The 13,004-nt window shown below is 40.6% G+C and overlaps 1 protein-coding gene across 1 annotated transcript in view; it reads right to left on the minus strand.

The window, feature by feature from the left end:
* stk4 (Serine/threonine-protein kinase 4) overlaps positions 1 to 13,004 on the minus strand; it is a 74,764-nt gene that overhangs the window by 12,967 nt on the left and 48,793 nt on the right. The window contains 1 exon segment of the mRNA NM_001173614.1: positions 9,046 to 9,197. Coding sequence (NP_001167085.1) covers positions 9,046 to 9,197 — 152 coding nt within the window.

Below are 13,004 nucleotides of genomic sequence, written 5' to 3' on the forward strand. Positions count from 1 at the left end.
TATGGCAATGTCTTTTTAATAGAAATATGCTTGCAGTTCCTATGGCGTCCACGAGATGTCAACAGTCTTTAGAAATTGGTTAATGTTTTTCCTTTGAGAAATGAAGTAGCCCTGTTATTTCCATGTGTCATTCCAGGTGCACGCGAACTGGAACGTGCTTCACTTTGTTTTCGTCCGGTATTGAGCACAGTATTTCCCGTCTTAAATTTTATCAATTATTTACGTTTTAGGATACATAAATTTGGATTAGGAACGTTGTTTGAAATGTTTGGACCAAGTTTACAGGCAACTTATTAGATAGTTTGTAGGCATGTTGGGCGAGTTAGAACCGGTGTATTTCTGAATCAAACGCGCCAAATAAATGGACATTTTGGGGATATAATGAAGGAATTTATCGAACAAAAGGACCATTTGTGATGTTTATGGGACATTTTGGAGTGCCAACAGAAGATCTTCAAAGGTAAGGCATGAATTATATCGTTATTTCTGACTTTTGTGTAGCACCTGCCTGGTTGAAATCTGATTTTCATGTGTTGGTATGCTGGGCGCTGTCCTCAGATAATCGCATGGTCTGCTTTCGCCGTAAAGCCTTTTTGAAATCTGACACTGCGGCTGGATTAACAAGAAATTCATCTTTAAACCGATGTATAACACTTGTATGTTTTATGAATTCTTATGAGTATTTCTGTTTTTGAATTTGGCGCGTTGCAATTTCACTGGGTGTTGTCAAATCGATCCCGCTAAAGGGATTGGCGTGCGAAGGGATCCATAAGAAGTTAAGGCCTCAGCATGCTTCAGTTCGGCTGGCGCCTAGCCGAACTCGGCTAGTTGAACTGAACGAGGTTCTCTCATACTCCCTTAATAACCTGTTGGGGATAGGGGGCAGTATTTGCACGGCCGGATAAAGAAACGTACCCGATTTAATCTGGTTACTACTTCTGCCCAGTAACTAGAATATGCATATAATTACTAGATTTGGATAGAAAACACCCTAAAGTTTCTAAAACTGTTTGAATGGTGTCTGTGAGTATAACAGAATTCATATGGCAGTCAAAACCCTGAGACAAATCCTAACAGGAAATGGAAATCTGATATGTGGAAATCACTTCAAACATTTGCCATTGAAAGACACAGGGGCTTATTAATCATTTAGCACTTCCTAAGGCTTCCACTAGATGTCGACAGTCTTTACAAAGTGGTTTGAGTCTTGAATGGTACAAACTGACCCAAAGAGAGGCTGTGGAACTTGGTCACAGGGGGAGGGTTATTTACCATTATGACGCTGCCGCCCATGGCTACCCTCCACTTTCGAAACATTTAGAAAGACAATGCAATCGTCCCCCTTGAATATTATTGAAGCTCTGGTTGAAAAAGGACCTAAAGATTTATGTTATACAACGTTTGACATGTTTGAACGAACTTAAATTAAAAAAAATTGCACATTCGTGACGAGAAGTCCCGCGCAGTACGGTACATTTTGAGTAGCCTTCGGAACGCGCTAATAAGAAGAAGCTATTGGGACATAAATTATTAACTTTTTCGAACAAAACTACATTTGTTGTGGACCTGGGATTCCTGGAAGTGCCTTCTGATGAAGATAAAAGGTAAGGGAATATTTATAATAGTATTTTTGATGGTTGATGGTTCCAAGATGGAGCTAACATGAATCGCCTAGCCTATTTTTCTGAGCATATCACGTCGTTTATTGCAAAGTGTGATTTCCCAGTAAAGTTATTTTTAAATCTGGCAAAGCGGTGGCATTGATGAGATGTTAATCTATAATTCTTTGAATGACAATATTAAATTTTAACAATGTTTTCGAATAGTAATTTTGTAAATTGTAGCGCTGCTTCACCGGAAGCATTTGAGGGAAAAGATTTTCTGAACGTCACGCGCCAATGTAAAATGCTGTTTTTATATATAAATATGAACTTTATCGAACCAAAAATGCATGTATTGTGTAACATGATGTCCTAGGAGTGTCATCTGATGAAGATTGTCAAAGGTTAGTGCTGCATTTAGCTGTGTTTTGGGTATTTGTGATGCATCTAGTTGCTTTGAAAATGGCTGTGTGATTATTTCTGGCTGGTTGCTCTCCTAACATAATCTAATGTTTTGCTTTTGCTGTAAAGCCTTTTTGAAATCGGACAACGTGGTTCGATTCAGGAGAGGTGTATCTATAAAACGGTGTAAAATAGTCATATGTTTGAGAAATTGAAGTTATAGCATTTATGAGGTTTTGTATTTCGCGCGACGCGATTCCACTGGCTGTTGACTAGGGTGGGACGCTTGATGTTCACTTGGAAAAAAGCGGCAATTGTAGTGTTTGTCCATTTTGAGATGTCCTACCCAGTATATACACCTCACTAAAATAGTCAGAATTTATCTAAGCTAACTCAAGAAATCTGTCACTAATTTTGCCAAAGAGATCTTAGTCGCGAAAATTTACATTAAGAGTTTTGGTGCAATATTTTTCAATGAAAAAATGTGTATTAAAACAAGTCGCCTCTCGTTGAATGACAACAAAGACTATCGTAGAATCACTGCTGTTGACCAATCACAGACAAAGGGGCTTAGGCTCCGAACGTCAGCTTGCCTCCAGAAGAAATGTGTGGCCGAACTGCCACAAAAACGCTCACCGAAGTCCAAAACGAACAAAAACGTCAAAAAATGTCATAATATATGCACAAACTCTACCGAGCTGTTTCGGCTGGGAAGCAGGTGAAGACCTTTACACTTGTTTTGTCATGGGATGTTAATGCAATCCTTGGCCTATCCAGATAGATGGTCCATCCAAGATAGTTTGGGCAACATGTTTTGTCATATTGAGATGGTAATGTGATTATTGGCCTGTCCAGACAGATCTATTCGAACAAAAGGACAGGTAGGTAGCCTAATTTCCCCTCGAGGATAGTTTGGTTGACTTGGGGAAAGTGAGGGGTTTCTTTTGGGGATAGTGCTCCCTTTCATGTGTGCTCAGAGGCACCCTTTTCTGGTGTGGGGCCTGACTATATCCACTAAATCAGGGATGGGCAAAAGTGTGTTGGTTGGGGCAAAAGTGTGACACCAATCAGGACCCCGAGGACTGCAGTTGCCCATCCCTGCACTACACTAATATTATCAACTGCATCCAACCTAAGTGCAATATAGCAAACCAAGAAGTGTCCCATATTACATTTTTATACGCATGTCAACATCCTTTTGTTTTTCTTCTCTTTCCTCACTTCAGACACGCCAAGATTCAACATTGTCTACCCAAAACAATCAAAACAGTGGATTGCACGGCCAATATATCAGCCCACCACTGATATAGTGGTTCATTCAGGAATGACCTAATGGAGCGCATAGACAAACACTGGGAGCCCAAATCCTGTTGAAAAGGCCGTCCCAAAACCCATCTAGGAGGTCATTGCAGGCCATACATCAAGATTCAAGGACACTTGGGGGGATATTCTGACACCACCAACTCACCCGGTATTCATGGACATGGTCCTCATTGCACTACAACCTAGCCTCTGGTCATTTATCACTCTGCATCTTTAGTGTAGAAAAAAAAAAACATTCACAGTAGGCTTGTAATTATACTTCAGTATTCCATAGTAACATCTGACAAAAATATGTAAAGACACTGAAGCAGCAAACTTGGTGGAAATTAATATTTGTGTCATTGGCCACGACTGTATAGTCATGGCCAATAATATTAATATTTGTGTCATTGGCCAATGACACAAATATTAATTTCCACCAAGTTTGCTGCTTCAGTGTCTTTAGATATTTTTGTCAGATGTTACTATGGAATACTGAAGTATAATTACAAGCATTTCATAAGTGTCAAAGTCTTTTATTGACAATTACATGAAGTTGATGATGCATAGTCAATATTTGCAGTGTTGACACTTCTTTTTCAAAACCTCTGCAAAATCCGCCCTGTCATGCATGCATAAAAACAAATACTATTTTCTACATTGTAAAATAATAGTGAAGACATCACAACTATGAAATAAAACATTTGGAATCATGCAGTAACCAAAAAAGTGTTGAACAAATCAAAATATATTTTATATTCTTCAAATAGCCACCCTTTGCCTTGATGACATCTTTGCACATTCTTGGCATTCTCTCAACCAGCTTCATGAGGTAGTCACCTGGAATGCATTTCAATTAACAGGTGTGCCTTGTTAAAATGTAAATTGTGGAATTTCTTTCCTTCTTAATGCATTTGAGCCAATCAGTTGTGTTGTGACAAGGTAGGGGTGGTATACAGAAGATGGCCCTATTTGGTAAAAGACCAAGTCCATATTATGGCAAGAACAGCTCAAATAAGACATCAAGCACTATGATGAAACTAGCTCTCATGAGGACCGCCACAGGAAAAGAAGAGTTAACTCTGCTTCAGTTACTAATCTCAGAAATTGCTAGCTAAATAAATGCTTCAGAGTTGAAGTAACAGACATCTCAACATCAACTGTTCAAACGTGACTGTGTGAATCAGGCCTTCATGGTTAAATTGCTGCAAAGAAACCACTACTAAAGGACACCAATAATAAGAAGAGACTTGCTTGGGCCAAGAAACACGAGCAATGGACTTAGACCGGTGGAAATCTGTCTTTTGGCCTGATGAGTCCAAATTTTAGATTTTTGGTTCCAACCTCCGTGTCTTTGTGAGACGCAGAGTAGGTGAATGGAGGATCTCCACGTGTGGTTCCCACCGTGAATCATAGAGGAGGTGTGATGTGTACGGGTGCTTTGCTGGTGACACTGTCTGATTTATTTAGAATTCAAGGCACACTTAACCAGCATGGCTACCACAGCATTCTGCAGCGATATGCCATCCCATCTAATTTGCGCTTAGTGGGACTATCATTTGTTTTTCAACAGGACAATGACCCAACACACCTCCAGGCTGTGTAAGGGCTATTTTACCAAGAAGGAGAGTGATATAGTGCTGCATCAGATGACATGGCCTCCACAATCACCCGACCTCAAACCAATTGAGATGGTTTGGGATGAATTGGTCCGTAGAGTGAAGGAAAAGCAGCCAATAAATGCTCAGCATATGTGGGAACTCCTTCAAGACTGTTGGAAAAGCATTCCAGGTGAAGCTGGTTGAGAGAATGCAAAGCTGTCATCAAAGCAAAGGGTGGCCACTTTGTAGAATCTAAAATCTAAAACATTTTGATTTATTTAACACTTTTGGTTACATGATTCCATATGGGTTATTTAATATTTTGGATATCTTCACTACTATTCTACAATGTAGAAAATAGTAAAAATAAAGAAACACCCTGGAATGAGTTGGTGTGTTCAAACTTTTGACTGGTACTGAATTTTTTATTTTTAAATCATGAGAGTTTATGTCCGCTTGTTCTGATTGGTCTCGTCTCCTTCGCTCCTTCTGTGCTGTGTGCACTCACCCATTTACACCAGAGATCTGTATATAATGATGAGATGCTTGCACTAACAATGTCCCGAAGGCAGGAGACAAACTTAGGTCCACAATAAGCCCATTGCAAATTACTTTGTAGATAACTACTTTATTGCGGAGAGTATACTTACTATGCCTGTGATATGTGGTTGTCCCACCTTGCTATCTTAAGATTAATGCACTAACTAACTGTAAGTCGCACTGGATAAGAGAGTCTGCTAAATGACAAAAATGTTAACGTAAAATTTAGAAAACACATTGGGCATCTTCTGGACAGATTTTGGCGAGATTGACACTTCTCGCGTCGCCTCTTCCTCTCTGTTTACACACACACACACACCAATCACCTGGCACTCACAACAGCAAAGATGAGCGTTAACTTCTTCCTCTGACAAACAGTTTGAACTCGCTATTTGCATTTGAGGTTTGGTCCAACAGAATTGGTCACATGGACAAACACAGAGACATTATTTTACTGTAATAGAGGAGAACCTTTGTAACAATACCCTTTTTATGTCTCAACTACTCAAATGTTGCAGCATTTTAGCCAAAGACTTATTAGCTGTCTAGTCTGTGTCTTATAAATGGGCAATAAGCACAAAACACAATTATATAAGGAATTGGCAACTCATTCTGTGAAATAAGATAGGCCACTTGATTTCAACAGCTGAACAAAGTGGACAGGCTAGCGTGCTGTTCAAACAGTTGGATAGAAGGGTGTGTTCATAACAATTCAATTGTTCTGCCTTGTTAGCTAGCAAATAGATCCAAGTTGGCTAAACCTTAAATATAAAGATTAGCTGGCTACTCACTAGCACGTGCCTTGTGCTTGAGATCGCTTATGAGACCTGTGTTCATTTTCTGTAATGCCTGCTACAAGAAGTTAGTCATTATTAGTGAATGTGCATCAAGCATAGTTCTGGTTAAATTTGTAACAAAAAGGGCATGTTTATAGACAGACTTGAAAGCCAGATGTGATTATTGAGAAAAAGCAGGTTAAACTATTTTGATAAAATATTACGATTATTAGTGGGCTTTATGGTTGTGGAAGGCTTATACTTAGCCTAAGTATAATTTCACAGACCCTGAATTCTTTAGATTATTGCTGACCGTTTGAAATGCAATGTATTTGACCTTTAACAATACAGGTTTTTTTTTTTTTTTTTATGTATGAAGATATATTTTGTGAATCGTCCATAAGTTTGAAAAAAAAAAAAATGGTGATATGATTTTTAGGCCGTATTGACCAGCTCTAGGGTAAATGGTGACTTCAGAACCAAAATGGGGGGACAAACAACATAGGCTACACATTGCTGCTGCCCCCCCCATTGTTTTGCCCTTTTCTCCCCAATTCTGTGATATCCAATTGGTAGTTAGTCTTGTCCTATCGCTGCAACTCCCGTACGGACTCGGGAGAGTCGAAGGTCGAGAGCCATGCGTCCTCCAAAACATAACCCTGCCAAGCCGCACTGCTTCTTGACACACTGCTCGTTTAACCCGGAAGCCAGCCGCACCAATGTGTCGGAGGAAACACCGTACAACTGGCAACCGTGTCAGCGTGCATGAACCCGGCACACCACAGGAGTCGCTAGAGCGCGATGGGACAAGGACATCCTGGCCAGCCAAACCCTCCCCTAACCCGGACGATGCTAGGCCAATTGTGCGCCGCCTCATGGTCTCCTGGTCACGGCCGGCTGCGACACAGCCTGGTATCGAACCCGGGTCTGTAGTGACACCTCAAACACTGAGATGCAGTGCCTTAACCCTTGCGCCACTCGGGAGGCCCCACGATATTACTTTTTGCCCTTATGGCCCAGCTCTAGCCCCTCCCCCAAAAAGTATTAATTGTAATTTAAATGCGGATTTATCGTTATCGCATAAAAATTCAATTTATCGTAATAGGGATTTTTCTCCATATCGCCCAGCTTCAGCAACTACCCAGTGTAGATATTCTAAGGCCAAGCAAAATAGGCCACCCCAAAATAGTGTCCAGTGGAGAATGGGGTGGCATGTGAAAACCATTGTCATGGATTATTAGCCACGGCCCATACCTTCCTTTACATGGTGTGTTCAGAGTAGGAGTGTTTGGAGACAAAAACGTTGTCATTCGTAATCTCGCTCTCATGCATAATGCAGATAAATGTTATCCCCCAGCTGTTCTAGCACACATTCATCCATTGGTGCAACTTAAGCTAACAGCATGGCCACTCTCTGCACCTGTTCTGCTTCCTAGTGAGTTAACCACCATAATTTCATAAAGCAGACTGCCCGCAGGCTAAGTCTGTAGCGACATCATGGCCAGTGTTTCCCAACCATCTCCTCGAGGACCACCAGCCATCAGATATTTGTTGTAGCCCTGATCTTCCACATCAGATTCAACTAGTTAATGGCTTGATTTCTTTGGTAGACTAGTTGAATGAAGTGTATCAGGGCTGCAACAAACATTTTAAAAGGCCGGTGGTCTCAGAAGAGAAGGTTGATATAGGCCTACACATTACCTTGCCTGAATTTTTATTGCAAAAGCCCTCTCTTGAACCACATGGTCCCTTAAAAGTAGTCTAGATATTCTGTCTCCCTCATGCAATGTTGAAAACACCAAAGTCCACTGTGATGTCTTACAGCCGTCTTAACAGTCAGACATTAACGTATTGAAGGCACGCAAACAAAATCAAGGCAATACAGGCAAAAATAGTTTGTACGACAGGTCTATATTTAGATCCAGTGCAAATTAGGCTAGCTTCATCTAGCTTATAGTAAAGACCCCAGTCATCATGACACTTCAAAGAACGACCAAGCTGGACTGATCAAACCAAAATGCTGCATATCGCATCCTCATCTCCAAGTCTAATTTGCAGCTACTGACCCAATTCTGTTGGGTTTTGAAACAAATGTGATGTTTGCATTGTCCAATTGAAGATATTGCCGCTGCTCGTGCTGCCAGTGTAAGTAACTTCTGGAGTTACTAGATGGTCGCCTGTCAGTCTGTTTTAACATAACAAAACGAGAACAACAAATACGTCCAGCGTGACACGGCAAGAGAGCAAAACTGCTGGCTCAAGGATGCAACAACAGGTCTAATCTTTTCACTGCTGAGATGTTCCATACCCCTCATCTGTGTGGCCAGCGCACTTAAACTAAACAGAATGTGTAGGCAAGGGATGGAGTTGTAAAAAATAAGACTTACCCTGCACTACATACTTGGTGTAGGCTTAATCCAACTGTTGATGCTAAACATTGTACCTTGTATGTTGGGTTTAAGTCATGAGATTCAATAAGTGAACTCATTGGGCAGTTTACCAGAATGATTAAGCCTAGTACTGGAATAAAAAGCATTTAAGGAAATTGTCAGTTGAGCATGTTTTTCAGTCCAGGAATAGGCTTAATCTGTGTCTGAGAAACCAGCCCATAGGGTTTATTCTAATTCATTGGGGTGAAATCTAATTCTAGCTCATCAGGGGATTTAGTTAATTGGAAGAAATAAGCACGCCATAACTTTTATGACTCCATCACGTTGTAGTTAATTTTGAGATACTGAGCCGCGTAGGTTAAAACAATGACAGTTCTATAGGAAGTAGAAGAATGGCTTACTAGAGGCATCGGCATCATGTCACTTAACTTACCACCTCTAGGTCCCCCTCCGCAGGCAGTTTGCGGTTGTCAGCGTTGTGTCCTGGGTCTTCTCCACTGTCGTTGTGACAGTTGGCCTCCTTCTCTTTCTGCTCAAAGTACTCCAGGAAGGACGGCTTGGCGGGCTGCATGGTCTCATCTCTCCCTAGACATGCACCGAAACAACAATGGTGTCAGTGACTCCAACGTTCAAGAAGACAGTTCACGTTCATATTTCATACAGTTTCATAAGGGAGAACTCTATAGATATAACAGGGCCATTTTCATGCAACCAAACATAATATTTGCATTCAAATGGTTTGAATCCCCATGGACCTGTATTGATGAAAGGGAAGATATTGGTGATCAAAGAGAGGAAAGTATTGAGTAAGATGGTGTTACTGACTCCTATAGGAATCATTGTAGTGACCATCAAAACCCCCAGGACTACAATCACACGAACCAGCTTACAGAAGAAAAATACCTTTAATTAAATGCTATGTCTCGTGTTAAGAAATGGTCTTTATCTATATGGCCATATGATGCCTGTACCCCGCTTCCACTGGCGTATCATTAATTCAGCCATTTCCTTACCGTCTCCCTGGTCTCTTACAATAGCAGATTTGGTCCATTTGTACAGGAAGAAGAGACAAGCTCCCCACCGTAGCGAAACGTTTTGCAACAAAAAGCTAAAACAAAGCATTTCTTATTGAACAGGTTTAAGATAGCCAAAACAGGAAGGGACTGTTTTCTTCTCGCTGCGTTTTCTGCCTTTTCTTGCCTACTGAACATAACCCAGCACACTACATCCAGTTTGAATAAACTACCATTGGTAGGTTATGGAATATTTTCTGACCAAACCGTGTCCCTGTGGCTCGTTTGACAGGGTTGTACTGTATGCTACATTACAATTACATCCACCCCAACATCTTTACTATACTCTCCATGCAGGATCCCTCTCAAACCTCAGTAAAAGCTTTACATACTCGTGTTCAGTAGGCACAAAACAGAATAACATTTGGCAATAAAAAAAATGCCCTAATCATGAATACCACCCTGATGCAGCTTAGTCTGGTGCTCCCTTTCCTTACAGTAACATGAAAGGTGTGCCTTCCCCAACTGACACTGAAACACATTTAACTTTACTGAAATAACATGAAGGACACACCGGACTGTGAACCATTTTAAGACAATATGGGTAAATCTGACCCAAAATCAAAGTCAAAGTCAGATGATTCCACAAAGCACTCTAGGCCAACCAAGTTGAGAGACCACCCCAGAGTTGACTTAACTCAGAAGTACTACCGGTTAAAAGTTTTAGAACACCTACTCATTCAAGGGTATTTCTTCGTTTATTTTTTTTTACTATTTTCTACATTGTAAAATAATAGTGAAGACATCAAAACTATGACATAAAACATTTGGAATCATGCAGTAACCAAAAAAACGAATCAAAATATATTTTATATTTGAGATTCTTCAAATAGCCACCCTTTTCCATGATGACAGCTTTGCACATTATTGGCATTCTCTCAACCAGCTTCATGAGGTAGTCACCTGGAATGCATTTCAATTAACAGGTGTGCCTTGTTAAAATGTAATTTGGGGAATTTCTTCCCTTCTTAATGCATTTGAGCCAATCAGTTGTGTTGTGACAAGGTAGGGGTGGTATACAGAAGGTAGCCCTATTTGGTAAAAGACCAAGTCCATATTATGGCAAGAACAGCTCAAACAAGAAAAGAGAAATGACAGTCCATCATTACCTGAAGACATGAAGGTCAGTCAAAATGGAAAATTTCAAGAACTTCGAAAATGCAATCGCAAAAAACATCAAGAGCTATATTGAAAGTGGCTCTCATGAGGACCGCCACAGGAATGGAAGACCCCGAGTTACCTTTGCTGCAAAGGATAAGTTCATTACACACATTACTAGTCTCAGAAATTGCAGCCCAAATAAATGCTTCAGAGTTTAAGTAACAGACACATCTCAACATCAACTGTTCAGAGGAGACTGTGAAATCAGGCCTTCATGGTCAAATTGCAGCAAAGAAACCACTATAATTTGGACACCAATAAGAAGAGACTTGCTTGGGCCAAGAAACATGAGCAATGGACATTAGATCAGTGGAAAATTGTCCTTTGTTCTGGAGTCCAAATTGAAGATTTTTGGTTCTACCCGGCATGTCTTTGAGACGCGGTGTGGGTGAACGAATGTTCTCCGCATGTGTATTTCCCACCGTAAAGCATGGAGGAAGTGGTGTTATGGTGTGGGGGTGCTTTGCTGGTGACACTGTCAGTGATTTATTTAGAATTCAAGGCACACATAACCAGCCTGGCTACCACAGCATTCTGCAGCGACACGCCATCCCATTTGGGCTTAGTGGGACTATCATTTGTTTTACAACAGGACAATGACCCAACACAACTCCAGGCTGTGTAAGGGCTATTTTACCAAGAAGGAGAGTGATGGAGTGCTGCATCAGATGACCTGGCCTCCACAATCTCCCAACCTCAACCAAATTGAGATGGCTTGCGATGAGTCGGACTGCAGAGTGAAAGAAAAGCAGCCAACAAGTGATCAGCTAATGTGGGAACTCCTTCAAGACTGTTGGAAAAGCATTCCAGGTGAAGCTGGTTGAGAGAATGCCAAGCGTGTGCAAAGCTGTCATCAAGGCGGCAGGTAGGCTAGTGGTTAGAGCGTTGGACTAGTAATCGAAAGGTTGCAAGATCGAATTCCCGAGCTGGCAAGGTAAAAATCTGACGTTCTGCCCTTGAACAAGGCAGTTAACCCATTGTTCCTAGGCCGTCACTGAAAATAAGAATTTGTTCTTAACTGACTTGTCTAGTTAATTAAAGGTAAAATACATAAATCAATAAAGGCAAAGGGTGGCTATTTGAAGAATCAAATATAAAATATCTTTTTATTTGTTTAACACTTTTTTGGGTTACTACAAATTCCATATGTGTTATTTCATAGTTTTGATGTCTTCACTATTCATTCTACAATGTAGAAAATAGTAAAAATAAAGAAAAACACTTGAATGAGTAGGTGTTCTAAAACTTTTGACCGGTAGTGTTGATACCAGGCACCACTAAAGTCCACCAGTGGGACATCTTCACTGGGGATAATATAAATTCTTTAACCCATCTTAAGATAAAACAGGGAGAACAAATCCCAGGGATTTGATTCCTGGCCACACAGCATCAGAGGGTCTTCTGCTGAGCATTGTGGGGGAGAGAGGGAGAGCAGATGAGTGGTGAAAATGACAGACTGTTCAGATTCCAGCATCTAAGCAAACTTTGCTTATTGTTCTCCATGCACAGAAATGATATCCTACATGTGCACACTTGAGAAGAAACATACTGGAAGTGTCATTTTGGATTCATCAGTAATCATAGCCAATATATTAAAATGTGTGTCACTGAAGAACTTTAAAAAAAAAAAGGATTGGAAAGTTAAGTTCTGAGATGAAGCAATTCGAAAGTAATTTAATTAACTGACAAATGTTTAAATGTAATTAATGAGTGGGAGAAATTAGTTACTCAAACAATTACTCATATATGACGAGTGATTTTGAATTTTGTTAGCGGCTTAATTTCAAGCTTGTGTGTCAATCGCAGGACCATGATGGTGTAAAAGGAATAGCCTTCTCATTCCTACAGCCCCATTACAGAAAATCAATAGGCCTAACTTATTCTGGGCAGCTGACTCCAAGACCAAAGACTTACATGGGGTAAGATATCCAGATTGGAGAGGGACTTCCATTTTGGTGGATAAAGGTCATTCTTACACATTCATTTGTTAATGTCGCCTTAACAGCTCTGAGGAGGAATCTATACTAACTGGATTCTTTTCCATTAGGGATGAGAAGGAGAATGTGAGCAAGCCCAGGATTAGCCGATTGATTGCTTAGCTGAAACCAGAGATACCAGGTTGGTACTCTAAAGGCCATCTGTACAGGGCATTATGTCT

The sequence above is a fragment of the Salmo salar genome, chromosome 22 (genome assembly GCF_965601325.2).
Source record: "Salmo salar chromosome 22, fSalSal1, whole genome shotgun sequence".
NCBI classification, from domain to species: domain Eukaryota; kingdom Metazoa; phylum Chordata; class Actinopteri; order Salmoniformes; family Salmonidae; genus Salmo; species Salmo salar.